Source organism: Canis lupus, chromosome 3 (assembly GCF_003254725.2).
Source record: "Canis lupus dingo isolate Sandy chromosome 3, ASM325472v2, whole genome shotgun sequence".
NCBI classification, from domain to species: Eukaryota; Metazoa; Chordata; class Mammalia; order Carnivora; family Canidae; genus Canis; species Canis lupus.
The window spans coordinates 36,847,443-36,870,947 of NC_064245.1; the positions used below are offsets into that span (position 1 = coordinate 36,847,443).

The 23,505-nt window shown below is 41.0% G+C and overlaps 1 protein-coding gene across 5 annotated transcripts in view; it reads right to left on the bottom strand.

Moving 5' to 3' along the window:
* Positions 1-23,505, bottom strand: part of CHRNA7 (cholinergic receptor nicotinic alpha 7 subunit) — a 135,002-nt gene that overhangs the window by 56,221 nt on the left and 55,276 nt on the right. For 2 of the 5 annotated variants that reach the window (XM_049108002.1, XM_025437403.3), the window contains one exon: positions 16,903-17,012. The exons of 2 other annotated variants lie outside the window; for them this stretch is intronic. In XM_049108002.1, coding sequence (XP_048963959.1) covers positions 16,903-17,012 — 110 coding nt within the window. Of the gene's footprint in view, positions 1-16,902; positions 17,013-21,037; positions 21,151-23,505 lie in introns of all 5 variants that reach the window. One more of the 5 variants, XM_049108003.1, reaches the window with a different exon arrangement.

Consider the following 23,505-nt stretch of genomic DNA (forward strand, 5'->3'; position numbering starts at 1 on the left):
GCAATCTAGAAGAAATGGACGCATTTCTGGAAAGCCACAAACTACCAAAACTGGAACAGGAAGAAATAGAAAACCTGAACAGGCCAATAACCAGGGAGGAAATTGAAGCAGTCATCAAAAACCTCCCAAGACACAAAAGTCCAGGGCCCGATGGCTTCCCAGGGGAATTCTATCAAACGTTTAAAGAAGAAACCATACCTATTCTAATAAAGCTGTTTGGAAAGATAGAAAGAGATGGAGTACTTCCAAATTCGTTCTATGAGGCCAGCATCACCTTAATTCCAAAACCAGACAAAGACCCCACCAAAAAGGAGAATTACAGACCAATATCCCTGATGAACATGGATGCAACAATTCTCAACAAGATACTAGCCAATAGGATCCAACAATACATTAAGAAAATTATTCACCATGACCAAGTAGGATTTATCCCCGGGACACAAGGATGGTTCAACACTCATAAAACAATCAATGTGATTCATCATATCAGCAAGAGAAAAACCAAGAACCATATGATCCTCTCATTAGATGCAGAGAAAGCATTTAACAAAATACAGCATCCATTCCTGATCAAAACTCTTCAGAGTGTAGGGATAGAGGAAACATTCCTCAACATCTTTAAAAGCCATCTACGAAAAGCCCACAGGAAATATCATTATCAATGGGGAAGCACTGGGAGCCTTTCCCCTAAGATCAGGAACCAGACAGGGATGTCCACTCTCACCACTGCTATTCAACATAGTACTGGAAGTCCTAGCCTCAGCAATCAGACAACAAAAAGACATTAAACACATTCAAATTGGCAAAGAAGTAGTCAAACTCTCACTCTTTGCCAATGACATAATACTCTACATAGAAAACCCAAAAGACTCCACCCCAAGATTGCTAGAACTCATACAGCAATTTGTCAGCATGGCAGGATACAAAATCAATGCCCAGAAGTCAGTGGCATTTCTATACTCTAACAATGAGACTGAAGAAAGAGAAATTACGGAGTCAATCCCATTTACAATTGCACCCAAAAGCATAAGATACCTAGGAATAAACCTAACCAAAGAGGTAAAGGATCTATACCCTCAAAACTATAGAACACTTCTGAAAGAAATTGAGGAAGACACAAAGAGATGGAAAAATATTCCATGCTCATGGATTGGCAGAATTAATATTGTGAAAATGTCAATGTTACCCAGGGCAATTGACACGTTTAATGCAATCCCTATCAAAATACCATGGACTTTCTTCAGAGAGTTAGAACAAATTATTTTAAGATTTGTGTGGAATCAGAAAAGACCCTGAATAGCCAGGGGAATTTTAAAAAAGAAAACCATAGCTGGGGGCATCACAATCCCAGATTTCAGGTTGTACTACAAAGCTGTAGTCATCAAGACACTGTGGTACTGGCATAAAAACAGACCCATAGATCAATGGAACAGAATAGAGAATCCAGAAGTAGACCCTCAACTTTATGGTCAACTAATATTTGATAAAGGAGGAAAGACTATCCACTGGAAGAAACAGTCTCTTCAATAAATGGTGCTGGGAAAATTGGACATCCACATGCAGAAGAATGAAACTAGACCACTCTCTTGCACCATACAGAAAGATAAACTCAAAATGTATGAAAGATCTAAATGTGAGACAAGATTCCGTCAAAATCCTAGAGGAGAACACAGGCAATACCCTTTTTGAACTCAGCCACAGTAACTTCTTGCAAGACACATCCACGAAGGCAAAAGAAACAAACGCAAAAATGAACTATTGGGATTTCATCAAGATAAGAAGCTTTTGCACAGCAAAGGATACAGTCAACAAAACTAAAAGACAACCTACAGAATGGGAGAAGATATTTGCAAATGACGTATCAGATAAAGGGCTAGTATCCAAGATCTATAAAGAACTTATCAAACTCAACAGCAAAGAAACAAACAATCCAATCATGAAATGGGCAAAAGACATGAACTGAAATCTCACAGAGGAAGACATAGACATGGCCAACATGCACATGAGAAAATGCTCTGCATCACTTGCCATCAGGGAAATACAAATCAAAACCACAATGAGATCCCACCTCACACCAGTGAGAATGGGGAAAATTAACAAGGCAGGAAACCACGAATGTGGAGAGGATGCGGAGAAAAGGGAACCCTCTTACACTGTTGGTGGGAATGTGAACTCGTGAAGCCACTCTGGGAAACTGTGTGGAGGTTCCTCAAAGCGTTAAAAATAGACCTGCCCTACGACCCAGCAATTGCACTGTTGGGGATTTACCCAAAAAATTCAGATGTAATGAAACGCCGGGACACCTGCACCCTGATGTTTCTAGCAGCAATGTCCAGAATAGCCAAACTGTGGAAGGAGCCTCAGTTTCCATCGAAAGATGAATGGATAAAGAAGATGTGGTTTATGTATACAATGGAATATTACTCAGCCATTAGATACGACAAATACCCACCATTTGCTTCAATGTGGATGGAGCTGGAAGGTATTACGCTGAGTGAAGTAAGTCAATCGGAGAAGGACAAACATTGTATGTTCTCATTTTGGGGGGAATATAAATAATAGTGAAAGGGAATAGAAGGGAAGGGAGAAGAAATGTGTGGAAAATATCAGAAAGGGAGACAGAACATAAAGTCTCCTAACTCTGGGAAACGAACTAGGGGTGATGGAAGGGGAGGAGGGCGGAGGGTGAGGGTGAATGGGTGACGGGCACGGAGGGGGGCACTTGACGGGATGAGCACTGGGTGTTATTCTGTATGTTGGTAAATTGAACACCAATAAAATACATTTATTATTGTAAAAAATGAGTTATACACAAACACAAATGCACATATGTAAAACTGGTAAAATGCAAACAAACTGGACTGTGCCAATGTCAATTTCTTGGTGATGATATTGTACTAGAGTTATTTAAAGTCTTACCCATTGGGAAAATTGTGAAGGATAGGAAGATAGACCTTCCTGTACAGTTTTAAAAATATTTCTTGTGAATCTACAATTATTTCAAAATAAAGGTACAATATTTTTTTAAAAAAATTAGAAACTTACCAAATAATGGTCAATTAAAATATATCTTCTCAATGGACTATTATGTCACCATTAAAATGATGATTAGGAAAAGTCTATGGAAACATGGAAAATATTTATCATGACTGAAAAATAGTCATTATAATCACATAAAAGTATATTAAGTGGATGGACTGAAAGACAGATATAATGAAATTTAGCTGTATAGAGAAGGAGGGACAGAAATTAGCATTTTGACTTTTTCTTAACCATGTCTTAACCATTGTCTTAACCATTTAGTCTTTTGAAATACAAAGAGCTCTTTCTTTACCTTGTCCTCAATCTAAAGACAGCTTTCATAATAACTAAGTGTAAATAACAACATGATAAAAAGTGACAACATTCTGACCTTCTACTGGAAGGTCAGAAGGTACTTTAACCTTCAAACCCAGATGCCACGGATCTTCAGTAAGCCTTTTCTGGAGGCACGATCTGGAAGACCATAAAATGGATCCCATACAATGTTCTGCTTACCAAGATCATCAAAGGACTATGTTATAATCATAACACATCTTGCCTGCTGATTACCAAATGCATGAAAAATAATTCACTAAAGTTGTCTAGCATTAATGTATCCCTGGTAAAAATGAGAAGCACTCACTAGGTAAGTACCAAAGAGAAGCATTCAAATGATTGATTGTTTGATGTTTCTCATTCAAGTTCTCACTGGTTCTTTTGCCATGGCCTCTGATGGCATGAACATAATTCATCATTCAGGTGGTCTTTCTCTGGACAGCAAGAGGGTGACAATAATATACTTGAGGTAAGCACATGGGCTGAAATTCAGGACTTCCAGCCACCAAATTCCTGCTAGCTTCCATCTAATTAAAGAAACACAAAACTGGTATTAGTGTTCAGCAGGCATAGTCTTTCAAAGTTTGGTCTGGAACGCACATGTGGCAGAGTCCTGAGCTGTAGTTCACAACTGCTGTCAGACCCCAGGGGAGCTAGAGAAGAAGTCCCATTGTCAACAAGTACCCAAGGAGCTTCTTAAGGCAGAGCAGAAGCCAGGAAATTAAAACAGAAGAATCAAAATGGGCAGCAGGATGTAGAACACCTTTATGGGCCACAAGGACTCAGAGGGCCACCAAAGAAACCAGTGAACAAACTGAGAATTTTCAAAGATAATCTACTGTCTCCTTATAGACCCCCTTGACCTGATGCAGACAGGCTGCCAATGTGGTTCTAGAGTGAGAGCCAGGAAACTTCCTTAGCAGTCCTCCTGCTCCATCCTACTTCCAACATCTGGGTGGCCATATGGGGAAGAGGGTTGGAAAGAACACACATGTCACTTGTGGCTGTTTCACTCTCTTTGAAGTGCTTCGGTGAACTTTTGTAGTTCTCCTCACAATGGTAAGGTGCACTTGTACCAGATTTATTCCTCATTATCTCAGAGTTATCCTTACTATTGTAAATGAGACCCTTTATTTCATGTTGCTATTCACTCAGCTATTATCTTGTCTTCCTTGCTCTACTCTCTTATTAGCTCAAAGTTTGTCAGCTAATTTTATTTTTAGGTAAATAATCATCTAGGAGCAATGACAGTGTTATATCTTCCTCTGTAATATTTAGATCTCTTATTTTTAATTTGCTCTAGCTAGGGCCTTCCACAGATAGAAATATCTGGCATCTTCACTTTATCTCTGATTTGGATGTAAATCCAAGTTTTCAACAGTTAACTTTATGTTTGTGGGAGTTTTCTTGTGGATAATAGTTATCCAATTGTGAAAGTTTTCTTCTAGTCTTAGTCTGCAATGTGTTTTGATCAAGGATTATAGCTGAATTTAAGTTTTTTCTATAAATTGAGATTTTGTCTTTGTTTCCTTGTTTAACATGGATATGGAGTGAATTCCATTAGCAAACCTAATAAATTAATTAATCTTTGCAAGAAGATTAATTAATCTCTGCATACCTGGGATAAAATTTATTTGGTCTTTTTCACCTACGGCACTGCTGGATTTCATCTGCCAGTATTTCATTTAGAATATCTGCATCCATATTCACATGCAAGATTTGTTGACAGTTCTTTTCTATTGAGATATCTTTACCATGGTAATTTATATCAGTGTTATATATTTTCCATCTTTTATCCACATTCTAAAATAATTGATATAATGTAGATTCATCTATTCTTAAAGGTGTAAAATTCAAATGTAAAGATATATCTTTTAAAATGTAAATCTTTGCCTACTTTTCCCATTTTTTATGTATTTCTAAATCTATCCTGGATGTTCTACTTTTTATGTATAATTAGTAATTTTTATTCCCCTAGAAAATCACCCATTTCAACCAGGTAGTCAATATATATATGTTCATTTATTCACTTAGGGTTTTTTATGTTTTCAAAGAACAAGATTTTAGTTTTTGATTTTCTTGTGTCTAAAGGTGCATGTTTGTGTCTTTTAAAAATACTTTATTTATTCACTAATTCCTTCCTTCTGCTTTCTTTTTTTTTAAGACTTTATTTATTTATTCATGAGAGACACAGAGAGGCAGAGACAGAGGCAGAGGGAGAAACAGGCTCCATGCAGGGAGCCCTATGTGGGACTCCATCCTGGGTGTGCAGGATCATGCCCTGAGCCAAAGGCAGATGCTCAACCACTGAGTCACCCAGGCGTCCCTCTTCCTTCTGCTTTCTTCAGATTTATTTTTATATGCAATTTTCTAACTTTTTGAGATACAGGCTTACTAACCAAATTTCAAACTTTGTTTTCTAATTTGTACTTTGATAATATCTCTCTGGTCTTGAGATGTTCACTTTCATTGTCATTCATTCCTTAAAAGATGTTTCTTGAAAGGCCCAATGAACCAAGATTAATTTGAGAATGTCTTTTAAAAAAAATTAAGTACAGGGACGCCTAGGGTCCTGGGATCGAGTCCCACATCAGGCTCCTTGCAGGGAGCCTGCTTCTCCCTCTACCTGTATCTCTGCTTCTCTATCTGTGTCTCTCATTAATAAATAAATAAAAATATTTTCTTTAATTAAGTGCAGATTATAGAATCTATGCAGACATAATACTGCACCACAATCCCTCTGTTGTTATTTCTACTTCTATAGCATTTGAACAGAGAATATGTGCTATATGAGATCTACTTTATAATATACTAGATATTATTTATGGTTCAAAAATAATTTTTGGTAAATATTTCAAGTGTGTTTAAAAGTATTTTCTGTTTGTTGTATTTCTTTGTATTTTTTGGTTCAGTCTTATCAACTATTTTATTTCATCCTATTAACCAAACTTTTCCTGAGATTCTGGTTTTGTCCACTTCTTCTATGTATTTCATCAGTATTAGTTGCAAATATCTGGAAGCTACATTGTTTGCCACATACCTGTTCATAACCACTTTGTGTACTCAGTAAATTTGCCTTTAATCAATATAAAAAGATTCATTTTGTTCCTTTCCATGCCTTTAATGTTTTATTTTTTTATTTGTTCAATAAGAACACTGTTAAATCAGGTGTCTTTTTCTGGCATTTTCCAGACATAACTTTTTCAATTCCTTTATTTTCATTCTGCTGCAGCATTTTGATTAAAATCTGTCCTCTGTATATATCATACAGTTGTGTTTTTGTTTGTTTTCTAACCCAATCAGAGAGTCTATTTTATTTTAGGAATTGTTATAGGAGAAAAATCTATTTGCATTTTTGTTATTAGTGACTATTTTAACATTTCTTTTTTTTATCTAAATTCAATTTGCCAACATATAGCATTACATGCTTTTCTCTTAATTGTCAATTTACCATACTTTCTTTTATTTTTTCTTTTTCTGTTCCTGCATTTTAGTGTATTGGCTGAATTTTTTACTTTGTATCTAGTGGTTTAGAAATTATAATACCATGTCTGTTCCTCTCACATCTACTGAAATATGCAACACACAGATTTACTTGTACTTTTTGTTCATTTTGTACATTTAACTAGGGTAACTCTATCCTACATGAACCAGGGAACAGCAAACTTCCACCTCATTTCTCTATGCCTCAATCTCCTGACTCAAACCTCTTAGTTATTATTTTATTTAAAAATATTATCAAATATTTAAACTTAAGTATGACTTCTAGTGCTTTCCTCAGTAATAACTGTTGCTTGTATTCCATGCTTGACTTTTTTTTTAGTTTCATCTCATTTTGTTAAATACATCCTTCAGTAAATCACTCAAGTCTTTACAAATTTGAAACTACCTTAGTTTTTGCCTTGAGTAGTTCAGTTCAGCAAAATATCTTATTTTGAAGAGAATTTATTCTTAATAATAAAAAGTAATGCTCTATTAGCTTTGGCAAGTTTGTTTCTTGTCACAAAGATCCTTCACTTTGAGAGCTTTGAAAGGTTTTCCTTTCATCCTCAATGTTTTTAAAATTCAGCATGATAATCAAGACATAAGTCTCTTTTTATTTACCCTACTTTGTATTCAGTACACTGTTGGTACATGAACAGACAAATACAACCATCCCATTTCAATTCACTGGGCAAAAGATGGAACGCTCACTAAACCATGTTAATCATTTCCTATTTTTTAAAGTGAAATAAAGTTAGATTCTAACCTCATACCATACAGGAAAATTTCAAGAACAAAAACCCCACAAAATAAAAACAAAACAAAACAAACAAACAGAAAAACAAAAGAAAAACTCCTTGGTTTACTTTAGTAGTTTAGTTTATTACAAACTTTTTAAAGTATTACAAGAAGCTATAATAGAATGTATGTGTAATCTCCTAGCATGGAATCTCAAAGTCTTAGAGGATACATAAAAAAAATAACAAAATAGATCTGATTTACTGAGAGTGCAAAATTTATCTTAAATAAAAGACCATAAATCATGCTCTACAAGACAACCTGAGTAATCTAAATTGAATAATCCTCATGACAGATTGGTATGGAAAGTGAAGGAGAAAAGAAAATGTAATCATTGCTAGGTTAATAGTTTCTCAGGCTAAGTCCATGTATGTTTTATGACCCATACCCAATACTCCCACCCCAAACAATCAAAATCTACGTATGTATGTATGTATGTGTATATGTATTTGGTGCTGGAAAGAGTGATCGATCAATCCAGACACTGTGAGTTCCCAGTGCTATTACCCAAGCTGTGACCTCCAGCAATTCCCTACTGGACTCACATAATGGCCCTCGTAGTACACCTCCTCATGGTAATTTGATGCTTTCCAGTGCTATTTGCTACACTAACTTTTGGGGATAAAACATGTATTCAGTACACGGTCTGCCTGACAGAGATCACTTGCCAGTGGGGAAGGAGAGTGTGAAACCTGATTTTCCATGTGACATGCTGCTTAGAAACAGCAAGTCCTCCATGGCACACAGTGGCCCAGGCAGGTACAGCCCTAGAGGAGAAGTCTGGCCAGGTTGATCTGAATTCCTCATTGTAGTTCTTTGACATTATCTAATTCTTCAACCTCACGCTTGCATTAAAAGCAAATGCTGGTGACATTTGATCCCTTCCAAGATTGTCTCCCCCTACTTCTTTAAGAGCTCTCTGCATGCCATGGCCTAATTTCATATTTTCTCATGAAAATGCCCTATCTTGGCTCCTATGTCTTCATCTAACTACTCTCTCTAGGTAGCCATTGTCCCAGAGTGAGGAAACCACATACGTTATTGTCTAAACTGAGTTACTCTTAGAATTGAACAGGGCATTATTAATAGCTACACCAGGATAGGAGGCTGAACCCAGGACTGTCCCAAGCTCCCAGGCAGACAGGTCTAGTACTACCAGCTTCCCACAAATAAGTACTCCCCTCCTCCCTCTGGATGACAATCTCCCTCTTCCAGATCTTTCTAAGATGCCAGATTTGTGACACAGCATTTCTCCTTGAAAGATGATCTTTTGATCCCTTATCAATACAAAGGTGTCAGGCATTGGGAAAAATGAAAGGGTTTGGAGGCAAGGCTGTGGTTCTGTGTGAACAGGCTATTTAATCTCAGAAAAAAACTAAACAGGAGACCATAATTCCTGGCCATCAAATCAAATCAGATGAGACCACCCAGGGTGAGGTGGTGTTTTTTGTTTTTTTTTTTTTTTTAACTGATTACAAGTGCCTTCAGGGCATTGCTTATTTATTTATTTATTTATTTATTTATTTATTTATTTATTTATTTATAAATTTCTTTTTTATTGGTGTTCAATTTGCCAACATATAGAATAACACCCAGTGCTCATCCCGTCAAGTGCTCACCTCAGTGCCCGTCACCCAGTCATATGTGTCCTTTTAGAAGCATAGCATCTCACATATAGTAGGTCCTCAGAAAATTCTCCTGAGCTGAAGTGACAGCAGCAGCCACATCAGGCCTGTGGTGCTGCCCCATAAGTAGAGTCCCCATTACTCTAGGTTTTCATATGCTCCATGGAGCACCAGGACCCCATGCTCTGTAGATGAGGTTGTGAGGGCTTGCTGAGAAGGACCAGTTTCTCTCTCATGCATCTCTTCCTGTGAATCACAAAACCCTATGAGATCCTCCATGCAGGCAGCCTTAAGCACAGCCTAGGCAGGGTGGGTGGGGGGTAGGGAAGAGCAGTAGGAATTTGCCTAGGTTCCCACAGCAGGCCAAAGAGAGCAAGCAAGAACGGACCTTGGCCACTGCCACTGTGCTCCTGCCCCACTCCTCCCCTCAGGCAGTTAATGATGATGACTGAACTTCCCATTGAATTCCTGTCTCACATATTTATTACATAGACCCTTACAATCATGTTGGCTCTGTGTCCGATGTTACTAAGATCAATAAGCTCATCTCCAAAAGCCATGCTCTTGGACACAATCAGTCTCACAGGGCCCTCAGGGTATAGGGAGAGGGCAGGTGCTCAGTGGACTGGCCCTGTGCCACAGACAGAAAGACAGTTTGCTTCAGCCATCTGGATTCAAAACCGTCCCTAGAAAATTCTGCTCACCGCAGCACCTGGCCCTCTGTTTGAAATTCTGCTCAAATCCTTGCATAGTGGTTTGCATTTTGTCATCCCACTATGGCTGGCAAGGGATTTGGAAAAAGAAAAGTTGGATGTCAGATGCTTTGAAACTAGGAAGAGACAGACTCACCTTTCCAGAATGAAAGACAAAAGAGACGCCAAGAGGTCTAAAAGTAGAGTCAACTTGGAGGGAGGAAAAGAGGAATTATTTTGTTTTGTCTAACTCATAGAAAAATAAAAGAGCTCTAAAAGTATGACCAGAGGTAGACCAGCCTGAGATACATCGGACTCTGAAGTCAGGTACATCCTACTGGATGACCTTGGGCAAGAAGCTGAATCTCTTTGAGCCCCAGTTTCGTGTCCTGAGAAATGTGGGTGCTAACGACTGACTTTGGAGCCATCCAGCCATTTGCAGAAAGCGTGGAACCAGGTGGAGGTGTTGAAAGGTCCAGTAGGGATAGTCCATGCTGCCCAGTGCAGACAGGCTGGCCTCTGAGTCAGCTTAGGGCAGACAAGTATCTGGCTGATAGTGGCAGAATGACAACATATGTTCATGTGTCCTCTGTCCCTCAACATTACCAAGAAGCTAGAGGAAATAATGGAAGCAAAACACATCCACTGTGATCAGCTGGGAACAGTGCACAAGCAGAGAAGAACAGGTAACTTCTGAACAAAATAACCATGGGCTGGGAATCAGTTGATAACAGAAGGAGAAGTCAGAAGGAGAATATGAATAAGTATTTTGACAATTATTCAGGGTAAAAAAGAAATGAAATTCTACAGAAAGGATGAGAGCCTCTTCCATCTCACTCATGATAAAAGCCAAGACCTCCAAGACCTGGGCCACACCCTGCCGTGTCTCTGACCTCCTCTACCCACATACTCCAGCCACACTAGAACACTCCTTGTGTTGCTGGACAGACCCAGATGATATGTTCCTGTCTCAGGGTGATCAAAAAAGATACATTTTTTTCAAAGATTAAAGTATGACACTTTCACAAAATATAAAATGAACATGTGTGAAAGTTTTTAAGTCATTAATTAATGAGGGAAAAGGCAAGGTGTCAAAAACCAATTCCAAGGAACATCCAAAACATGGACATGTCAAAGGCAATCATGAATGCAGATCAGATCTGTTAGCGGAGGAATCAGTCTACCAGACAAAATCCATCTGCTTCCCTATACACTGGAGTCATTTGCATTACTATGCATTTCCTAGAACTTACAGAATTGAAAAGTAGTTCAAAGACCATGACAGATTCAGGCAGTTTCTGCTAACCTGGAAGGTGCATGTGACCACACACATAGCATGCCATAGGCCACCTGGTCATTGTTCTCTTGTCTGTCTTGTTTTCAAATATCAAGGCTTTTCACAACCTTTCCTGACAGGCTTTGTGCACTTGTTCTTTCTGTCAAGAACCTCCTTGATGTCATATGACTTGTTCCTCCATCTCCTTCTGGACCTTCTGTTGGCCTCATGTCCTACCCATGGTTCTCTCCCTTTCTCTAGAGTGCAGGGATTTTTGTCTGGCTTAATTGCTGCTGTGTCCTTGGATCCTAGGTCAGGGTGTGGTAGCAGCACATAAGCCTTTGCTAAATATTGGTTCAGTGAATGAACAAATTAAAAACAAACATCAAAGGGACAGGTGTAAAAAAGGGGAGGTTTGGGAAGACAGTTCAGAGGATAGTTTTGGAGATACACACATAGGTTACCCAGTTCCACTTACTTCTTGAAACCAGGTAACTACTTTACTTTCTTCCTACCACACCTTGTTAGAAATAGCCTCCCTCCAGATTAGGTCTCAATGTCTGATGATGCAGATAATGCTATAATAGCACATCCTAAAACCTCCTTCTCTAGGAGGTCCAAAGCTGTAAAATTACCTTTGCTCAACTGGAGATTCCTGCTGCATCCAAGAGCTGCTACTCATGGCCACCTGCCCTGAGCCCCACTCCCAGGCCAGCCATGATTGCATTATGGCCCTTAAGCACCAAGTCATTAACCTTCTTCAAAAGGCATTAACATGACAACACTGAATAAGAGATTTTCTCCCTAAGACCCCATTCCATATGTGCACTGATATGATAACACATGAAGCCCACAATGGGGCTATGGTCACTCACAAGGATGTAGATCCTGACTCTTCTCTGTTACCTTTGCTACCTGCCTGTTTCCTCTCTGCTTTTACTGAGAAACCCACTTAGTCTTTATGATGCTCTCCTTCCTACTCACATCACTTTTGTCTTCAACATCAAGAGCCAGGATTGGAACCTCAATCAGGCCAAGGTGACAACAACTGAAACGTGAGTGTTCAACTCATCTGTTCTGTAGCTAAACATGTCAACAGCTGTCCTTCTCAGGCCCAAGGCCCTGATAGCTGCCTATACTAAGCATTAGCAGCCTGGCTTGAGGCTTGAGGCTCTGGCTACCAGTGTACACTTGGTCCATGCATAACAAAGATTCTACTATTACTACTGAATGAACAGCTCAAGAATGGAGAAGCCCAGAGAGGCTGAGGTACTGGCCTGTGGATACACAGTGCAGGGAAAACCAAGGTGTCACTGTGGCTCAGGCTTTCTTCCACCAGCCACCTGCTGATATGAATGATGCCTTTCATTCTGTCCAAATGGGAAAATCATGAAAAGCTACCCACAATGCTACTCACTCTGAGTAAGACCATGTTCAGAAAAACCCTTGATCCACAGGCTTAAAGTAAAGCAGAATAAAATGACCAAGAAAACACTGGAATCATCATCTGGCAGGGATGCTTTTATCAGCACCCGTCCTCTCCTCAGAGCAACCTCGCCAGCTGGCTGGCAGCATTGGAACTTGTTCACCATCCATCAGGAAAATAAAGCAGCCCATCCCAGAAACGATGCAGAGATGGCTGTTTTACAATGACCCAGCCTCCTGAAAGCACAGAAAATGTATTATATCCCCAAAACCATTAGTGGCTCACACTTGGACTCCATTATCAAGCCAGAAAGAGCAAGAAATGTGATGGACATGTTTGTGATGCTTCTTCCCCTGACATGAATCAATGCTCCTTTCAAAACCATGGCTTACACAGAGTGATGGCATATCCCCCTTCTTAAGGAAAAGCTCCCACTGCAAACACAACATATTAATGAACCATCATGAAAGCCTACTGAGAGAATGTACCATTTAGAGTGCCTGGAAGCTGGCAGAAAATATTAAGCTCAACATCTTTCAAAATCCTCAATAACATACTATCAGAAGGTCAGGATCCTATCAAATTCAAGCCTGTTTTTTCTACTTCCTGTGTCAATTTTTTTGGCTCAGTCACAGGTTCATGTTTTCCAGCTTGCCAATATGATTTCTTTCCTTTCTTCTCTTGCTGCACTTAGCAGTACCCATGTCACCTGACCTCTTCCCTCCTCCTAATTCCTGTATCCTCCCTTCCTCCTTCCATCCTGTCCATGCACAAATATTAAGCACTCTCTAGACCCCCAGGAGAAGTGGCTGACCCCATGTGCTATGGGGGACAGGAATCCCTTTCTGTGACAGAGCTTGACAGAGAGACACACCAAGAACTCAGTGGGATAGGGTGCCAAGATGAGGTCCAAGGGATGAAAGAAGGGTGAGCATTCCACTTTAACAGGGGAGAGCTCATGAAGATGTTCTGTAGTAGGAAAGAGCCCAGACAGTAGTAGGGCTCAGTCCTACTAGTAGGAAAGAGCCCTGAAGCAGCAGGTGTAAGAGGCAGCAGCAGGGGGTGGGGCGGGCCACTCCCACTTTTGGGGCAAGGCCATGTGACTTGTGTCTAGACACAGGGAAAAACCAGTGAATGGAGGCAGGGAGAAAGGTGATCTCTTTGTGTTTAGTAACTCTCTCTGCTTGCCTCTTGTGCTCTCTCTTCCTCCTACAGGTAGGTCCCTCCATGGTGCTGAGTGCTCCTTCATTACAAATGTCTGTTTTGGTCCTTCATCCCTTCCCCCAACTCTCTAATTTGGCTTTCCTGCTTCATCACTTTCCTTCCAGAGAGCACATCTTTGTCTTCCTTTCCCTCTCTCCCTATATGCCCTGGAGAGGGGAGGTTGACTTCTGCTCCCCTGATCCAGGCTGTGTCCCTGCCTATTCTGTTTAACAGAGTGTAGTGAAGGGGCTGCTCTGGGAGTCTTAAGTCTGAAGGCCTACAGAGCCTGGTGGCCCTCATTTCCTTCCTCTCTGAGTACTCCCTGAAACCACACTGAGGGATGCCTATGCCAAGTGGAAAAGGCTCCTAGAGGAAGCTGAGTGGCACAAGTGACAGCCCCAGTGGAGCTCCCACCAACAGCTGCCATCACTGCCAGCCATGGGGGTGCAACCCTCCACACTGAAGCTCCCAGGCCACTGCTTTTGGCCAACAACTCACATACACAGACAGGCAGCCACATGGGTCCAATCAGCCCACAGCATGGTGAGAAGTAATAATGCATACATTTTTTTAAGACACTAAATTCAGGGTAGTCTGTCAAGCAGCAAAAGATAAATAACACCATGTCTATGACTGGCTTCGAATATATTCTATGACCTGCTTATGCTACACCATGGTTTTGTGGACATGCAAGCCATATATTTAGCAGTTACTTCGGAAAGGAGATTCTACATCCCATTTCTCAGAAAAAATAATCAGAAGAGGCAGCCTCTACAGATTCCATGATGGAAGCCAATAGATGTGGCCAATAAGGAGATGCGGAAAAGAGGAAGGAAAAAAAAAGTCAGAACTCAAGGGGAAACATGAGAGGAAATGGGTTCTGGGACCACTGGGTGGGTCAGACATGTGGGGGGTATTATTACTTCTGAGGGCCTGCTTCCTGGGGACAGCAGGTGGAGACTGTACCTTTGCTCATTGAAATTCAGTTTATATAGAATACTTGGTAACTCTTCATTAGCCAGAACATTAGAATCAACAAACACTGTATTTATTAGGGTATGAAGTCCCATAAGCCATAAGAACCATCTCTCTAGCCCATTAAGATTTTACCACATTGTAGTATTTATTCTTGACTTCAAATGAAAAAGAACTAAATTAAGCACAATGTAAAACCACTGACAGTTCTTTCTAAATTGTCATACCATCTTACTCCAAGCAGAGATGCTCAATACCATGCCTGTAAATGTACCACTGACATTTGATCTTTGCCAAGGACCACTCTAAGCATGCTAGGTACATCCTCAGGGTTATCCTTTCCAAACTCTGTGAAGCTGGCACCTCCTCCATTTTGCAAAGGAGAAGTCTGAGACTTAACAGTTATACACATAGTAAATATTATAGCTAAGATCACACCCAGACTTCTCCAATTCTCATTGTAAGAGCTTGTTGTCCTTAAGCAGTCAACAGCAATGCCACTTATTAGGGGATGAACTTGTCCCCCACCCCCAATTCACATGCTGAAGGCCTAGTTCATATCTTAGCATACCTCAGTATGTGAGTGTGTGACTATATTTGGAAAGAGTCTTTAAAGAGGAAGCTAAGTTAAAATGAGGTCATTAGGGTGGGCCCTAATCCAATATGACAGTTGTCCTCACAAGAAGAGATTAGAGAACACAGACATTCACAGAGGGAAGACCATGTTAAGACACAGGGAGAAGATGGACTTCTACAGGTTACAGGAGAGGAGACTCAAAAGAAACCAAATCTGCTAACACCTTAATCTTGGACTTCCAGCCTCCAAAAGAAAATACATTTCTGTGGGAAAACAAATTTTTGTTGTTTCAGTTACTCAATCTGTGGTATTTTATTTTGGCAGCACTGGCAAACTGATGATCCAAAGTGAGGCATGGGATTCCATGTGCTCCACCTATTCAGTAGGGTATCACTGACTCGGACTTTATACATATTGCAAAGCTCAAGCATCAGAACTTAAGAAGCTGAAAAGTGGCAGCAAATAAGGAGGGAATAATATTCTTCTGGAAACAGGCCCAATGATCCCAATGAAATGTAATCGCCAGTAAGAAAGAGAATTAAAAGTCAATACAAGATAAAGAATCACCCAGCCCCCTAAAAGCAGTGTAGGACAAACACATAAGCTGGTCCCTGAAAATCATGGGGAGTGGCCAATGGTCACACTATTTCCTAAATCAAGAAGGCATGGGGCTTCTGTCTTCTCTTCCAGGTAGGACAAAAGACAGCAGTCACCACTAGGAAATATATTTCTTTTATATTAAGTTTGTCATTACATTCTAGATCTTACTGGGAAAGGACGGTCTGGATCCCCTTATTTTGAATATGTAATTTAGCCAAAAATCGTAGTGCTTCTAGAAATTTACCCTGCCTGTATACTTGCCTTTTGGGCATCTGGTCTACAAATCAGACTCTACTGGACTACTGATGAACCCCTCATTTCTTGACATCAGGAGCAGGACTATTAGAATATGACTGTCATATGCCTTTTGGTCAAGTACTTGACCTGCGTCACAAGCTTCCAAGCACAGCTAGAGGTGACAATCCTCATGCACTCAGCTACAGGCAGCAGGGCTTTCCCAATGCACACTGGGGAATGCATTAAATAAGGACTTGTGTTCAAACAGTGGATTCCAGTCATGCATGCTATGGGCCAGAAACTTATGTTGTGACAATAATCCTACCATTCATGTGCAAAGGTACTTACACATGCAAAAATGCCTCAGTGTCATTATGCATAAAAGTATATATGTACCTATAATGCACAGCCCTATAAACATGGACATCACAGGGAGAGTGCTAAGTAACGCAAGCCTGCATGCCAAGGGAGAGAACATGGGAGAAGGGGACAGAATGCTTCTCAAATGCCTGGCCATTCACAAAGCATCATGGGCAGCAATGATCCCAAATTACAGATAATGTGTCTGATGTTTCTATAAAATACTCAAATATACTTGGTTGTTACATGTATGCAAGAATAAAATCATTCTTCCTTTTGTCCAATGTGCTTACCTGTTATAGAGAAGAATGTCTGGCTTCCAAATCAGGCCATCTGGGAAACGAACAGTCTTCACGCCTGGATATTCTGACATATTCCACTGTAAATAGTGATCTGTCCAAGACTGACACAGACAATAACATTAGTAGCACTTTGTTTTCCTGTCTACTAATGTTTCTTAAGGGAGATTATTAGTTACATTCAAAGCCAAAAAAAATATCCAGATACTTATTTACATAAGTGAATTGTTATCTACAAAATATAAGGAAACTGGGAATTAAATAATCTCTTCATAAATGACCATGAATAGCATAAAAACCACATTTAAGATCCTGCTGTCACCATGACCACATTCAGACAGTAGCATTAAAGCTAATTCCGGTCCACTGCATGCCCCCAAGCCTTCCCCTCCCACAGCAGATGGGTTTTTTTCTAGCCAAATGAGTAACTGTTTTGCTTTCAAAGTTCTCCACTGAAGGGACACTCAGGAAAAATAAATTCACTTATTTCAATCGGAAAAGAACTAAGCTGGAAAAATGAAGAATATTTATTTCCATGAAACAATTTCATGCAGCTGCTAGGGAACCTCTCAGAACCTTCTAAGGAGGGTGTGTTTTTGGAATGGAGTTCTTATTTTCATGTTGGAATAGTGCTTTTGATGCCACAACCCCAAAATGCAAACAGTCGTTTGATGGTAAAACACTGAATCAAGACAAGGGTGCAGATGAGGACTGAGGAAATAGACATAAATACACCAGCACAGGCATTTCCATACCTGGGGTCCCTTGTCCCAGGACCACACACCCCAGTCCGACCTGGGGTCCACTAGCTCTGTAAAGACTAGTTAGGTAGGTTCCCACCTACATCTGCTATACAAATAGCATCACCAAGCCAGGGTTGCAAGGCTGGCCCATTTGGACTCAGCAGCTCCTATAAATATGCCACAATCAGGGCAGACCCCAGTAAAGGCCCCATCCTATATGTGGTCTCCTTGGGGCCACTTGTACTCTGGAGCTCAGACCTTCTCAGACTTAGAAAGGTATGTGATGCAACATATCTAGTTGGGACTGAGGCAACTCTCCATAATCAAACGTACTATTATTTCTGCAGGAAAACATGCATACTGACACTAAGTCAGAAAAATAAATGCCCCCACTAATATCTATTTCAGTTTGATTTTAAACTCCATGAGTTTGATGCAAAGTTACAAACACAACATCAAGGAAAACAAAAACCCTTTAATTTTCAAAGCTGTTGAGATTTGGGAATTGCAGCCCATGGGCAGTGGATCACAGTGCATGTCCCAGAGATCTCACCATCCTCTAGAGAGAACAGAAAAGCATCCGGAAAGGCTGTCCCACTTCTGGGGCCATCTGAAGTCAGATGAGAGCCAACAGCCTGTGAGTAATGTCACTTTACAGCCATGAGCTTCGGTGAATGAAGAGTTGTTGATGTATAATGTGCTGAAGAATTGTCTGGGGCATTTAGGATGGAAAATCACCCCACTGATATTTCTACTTGATGTGGTTGGTTAGTGGAAGACAGGGGAGGAGAAGGAAGAGAAGGGAAAGGACAGTACCAGGGAGCCAGACTTGTTGAAACTGGTTTGCAGGAATGCCTGAGCATCAACCAAACTGTTTGGTACCTGATAATAAGTGTCAACCTAGAAATGAGGCCCATTTTTTTTCATCTAAGATCAAAATAGTTGGAAGAATTTTCAAAACACATTTGTATGGAGTTTTCTGACACTAAGTACATGCTGTCTTTTACACCAACAACAAATTCTCTGATTCTCTGGACACCAACTGGGTGTCTAGGCATTCAGTTCTATTTTGATCCTCTACCTGGAGTTATTATCAGAGCAATACTCCCAGATCACCTAGAAGAGTCTATTCTTTTCCTTCTCTTCCCATTTCTGTGGGATCTTTCCTCATTAAATCTTCAAGACCTAATTATATAGGGTTATTATGGGGACACACAAGGGAGAAAGGGGCCCTGGATCTGAAACACACCACAGGAACCCCAATTTTTCCATGGATCTGAGAACTGGCCTCATTGGCACCTGCCTTGAACCCAAGGAAACTTTTGAAGTATGTGTGAATGCACATGCATGAGATATTTATAGCAGGAGAGTGAGAGAGAAGAAAGGGAACATTTTCTTTGCTTTTTCTTTTTTAAGTACACAATGGTATTATAACAAGAAACATATTTGGTCTATGTCTCAGGTTCTTGGCACAGGCCTTCTAAAACCAGGGGAATTCCCTGAGGATAGATGTGTCTCTTATTATTCATACAGAGACCCTTCTGAGCATACTAGAAGTTATTCCAATGAGGTGAGGTGACTTAGGAAGGGACCTCTAGATCACCTCAGGTTGCCAGCATGCAGCTGGTCATCACAAAGACCAAGCTTTGATTAAAGGGTGGGAACTTTCAGCCCCACCCAATCTTAATATCCAGGGAGAGAACGGAGACTGTGTTATAAAAACTCCTGAACAACAAGGTGAACATATCCAGGTGCTAGGAGAGTTACTAGCCCATGGAGAGCAGAAAAGCTGTGCCTTCCCCACACCTTGCCCTATGCATCTCTTCCATTCAGTTGTTCCTGACCAGTATTCTTTAATAAATTTATTTTTTATTGGTGTTCAATTTGTCAACATACATACTGAGGTGGGCAAAAGTGCCCACCTCAGTGCCCACCACCCAGTCACCCCCACCCCCTGCCCTCCTCCCCTTCCTCCATCCCTAGTTCCTTTCCCAGAGTTGGGAGTCTTTCATGTTCAGTCTCCCTTTCTGATATTTCCCACTTTTGTTTTCTCCTTTCCCCTTTATTCCCTTTCAGTACCTTTTATATTCTCCAAATGAAGGAGACCATATAATGTTTCCTGACCAGTATTCTTTATAATAAATCAGTAAATATAAATGTTTTCCAGGCGGGGCAAGATGGCGGAAGAGTAGGGTCCCCAAGTCACCTGTCCCCACCAAATTACCTAGATAACCTTCAAATAATCCTGAAAACCTGCGAATGCGGCCTGAGATTTAAAGAGAGAACAGCTGGAATACTACAGTGAGAAGAGTTCACGCTTCTATCAAGGTAGGAAGACGGGGAAGAAAGAATTAAAGAAACAAAAGGCCTCCACAAGGGGGAGGGGCCCCGCCAGGACCCGGGCTGAGGCCGGGCAAGTGTCCCCAGGACAGGAAAGCCCCGCCCGGAGAAGCAGGAGCTTCACTAACCTTCCCGGACAGAAAGGGGCTCACAGAGAGTTAAAGCAGGACCCCAGGAGGGCAGGGATGCCCTCAGGCTCCCTTGGACACTAACAGACACCTGCGCGCCCAGGAGAGTGCGCCAAGCTCCCTAAGGGCTGCAGCTGGCACCCCACAGGCCTGGGAGCAACTCAGAGGCGGCTCCCGGAGAGGCTCCCAGCAAAAAGGGCTGCAGGCGGGAGCGCGATTCCACCAGCGCAGGCCCCAGAGCACAGGGCGCCGGGGACACAGCCCAGGATCCGGCCTCCCCCTGGGACAGGCAGAGGCCAGGAGGGCCCAGGACAGCAAGGACACTCCTGACCCCAGGCTGAGCAGATCAGCGGCCCCGCCCTGGAACATCCAGGCCCCTGCAGACTGAGAGCTCTGAAGTTACTGCAGGAGCTGAATCCAGGGCTCCAGAGCTGGCCCCACCACTGTGGTTGTTCCTCCTGGGGCCTCACAGGGTAAACAACCCCCACTGAGCCTCATGGTGGCCTCACCGGATAAACAGGATAAACATTACTCACTGAGCCCTGCACCAGGCAGGGGGCTGAGCAGCTCCCCCAAGTGCTAACACCTGAAAACCAGCACAGCAGGCCCCTCCCCCAGATGACCAGCTCAACCAACGGGAAAAACAAATTATTGACCCAGCAGCACTGGAAAGTTCCAGGGGAAGTCGAGGGATTTACAGTATACAGAATCAGAGGACACTCCCCCTTGTTTTTGTTTTTTGATTTTTGTTTGCCTCCACCCTCCCTTTTTTTCTTTTTTCTTTTCTTCCTTTTTCTTTTTTTTCCTTTTTTTTCCCTTTTTTTTTCTTCCTTCTCTTCTCTCTTTTTCTCCTTTTCCCAATACAACTTGTTTTTGGCCACTCTGCACTGAGCAAAATGACTAGAAGGAAAACCTCACCTCAAAAGAAAGAATCAGAAGCAGTCCTCTCTCCCACAGAATTACAAAATTTGGATTACAATTCAATGTCAGAAAGCCAATTCAGAAGCACTATTATAAAGCTACTGGTGGCTCTGAAAAAAAAACATAAAGGAATCATGAGACTTCATGACTGCAGATTTAGATATAATCAGGCAGAAATTAAAAAATCAATTAAATGAGATGCAATCCAAACAAGAGGTCTTAATAACGAGGGTTAACGAGGTGGAAGAACGAGTGCATGACATAGAAGACAAGTTGATGGCAAAGAGGGAAACTGAGGAAAGAAGAGAAAAACAATTAAAAGATCATGAGGATAGATTAAGGAAAATAAAACACAGCATAAGGAAGAAAAATCTACATTTAATTGGGGTTCCTGAGGGCGCCGAAAAGGACAGAGATGTATTTGAACCAGAATATGTATTTGAACAAATCATAGCTGAAAACTTTCCTAATCTGGGAAGGGAAACAGGCATTCAGATCCAGGAAATACTGAGATCCGCCCCCCAAATCAATAAAAACGGGTCAACACCTTGACATTTAATAGTGAAGCTTGCAAATTCCAAAGACAAAGAGAAGATCCTTAAAGCAGCAAGAGACAAGAAATCTCTAACTTTTAAGGGGAGAAATATTAGATTAACAGCAGACCTCTCCACAGAGACCTGGAGGGCATAAAGAGCTGACAGTATATATTCAGGGTCCTAAATGAGAAGAACATGCAGCCAAGAATACTTTATCCAGCAAGGCTTTCATTCAGAATAGGAGAGATAAAGAGCTTCCAAGATAGGCAGGAACTGAAAGAATACGTGACCACCAAACCAGCTCTGCAAGAAATTTTAAGGGGGACTATTAAAATTCCTCTTTAAGAAGAAGTCCAATGGAACAATCCACAAAAACAGGAACGGAATAAGTTCATCATAAGTTATGATGACACTAAACTCATATCTTTCAATAGTAAGTCTGAACTTGAACAGTCTTAATGACCCCATCAAAAGGCGCAGGGTGTCAGACTGGATAAAAAAGCAAGACCCATCTATTTCCTGTCTACAAGAGACTCATTTTAGACGGAAGGACACCTACAGCCTGAAAATAAAAGGTTGGAGAACCATTTACCATTCAAATGGTCCTCAAAAGAAAGCAGGGGTAGCCATCCATAAATCAGATAAACTAAACTTTATCCCGAAGACTGTAGTGAGAGATGAAGAGGGACACTATATCATACTTAAAGGATCTATCCAACCAGAGGACTTTTAACAATCATCAATATATATGCCCCGAATGTGGGAGCTGCCAAATATATCAATCAATTAATAACCAAAGTTAAGACATACTTAGATAATAATACACTTATACTTGGTGACTTCAATCTAGCACTTTCTACACTCGATAGGTCTTCTAAGCACAACATCTCCAAAGAAAAGAGAGCTTTAAATAATACACTGGACCAGATGGATTTCCCAGATATCTACAGAACTTTACATCCAAACACAACTGAATACACATTCTTCTCAAGTGCACATGGAACTTTCTCCAGAATAGACCACATACTGGGTCACAAATCGGGTCTGAACTGATACCAAAAGATTGGGATCATCCCCTGCATATTCTCAGACCATAATGCCTTGAAATTAGAACCAAATCACAACAAGAAGTTTGGAAGGATTTCAAACACGTGGAGGTTAAGGACCATCCTCCTAAAAGATGAAAGGGTCAACAAGGAAATTAAGGAAGAATTAAAAAGATTCATGGAAACTAATGAGAATGAAGATACAACCGTTCAAAATCTTTGGGATGCAGCAAAAGCAGTCCTGAGGGGGAAATACATCGCAATACAAGCATCCATCCAAAAACTGGAAAGAACTCAAATACAAAAGCTGACCTTGCACCTAAAGGAGCTAGAGAAAAAACAGCAAATAGATCCTACACCCAGCAGAAGAAGAGAGTTAATAACGATTCAAGCAGAACTCAATGAAATCGAGACCAGATGAACTGTGGAACAGATCAACAAAACCAGGAGTTGGTTCTTTGAAAGAATTAATAAGATAGATAAACCATTAGCCAGCCTTATTAAAAAGAAGAGAGAGGGGATCCCTGGGTGGCGCAGCGGTTTAGCGCCTGCCTTTGGCCCAGGGCGCGATCCTGGAGACCCGGGATCGAATCCCACATCAGGCTCCCGGTGCATGGAGCCTGCTTCTCCCTCTGCCTGTGTCTCTGCCTCTCTCTCTCTCTCTCTCTCTCTCTCTCTCTCTGACTATAATAAATAAATTTAAAAAAAATAAAAAGAAGAGAGAGAAGACTCAAATTAATAAAATCATGAATGAGAAAGGAGAGATCACTACCAACACCAAGGAAATACAAACGATTTTAAAAACATATTATGAACAGCTATACGCCAATAAATTAGACAATCTAGAAGAAATGGATACATTTCTGGAAAGCCACAAACTACC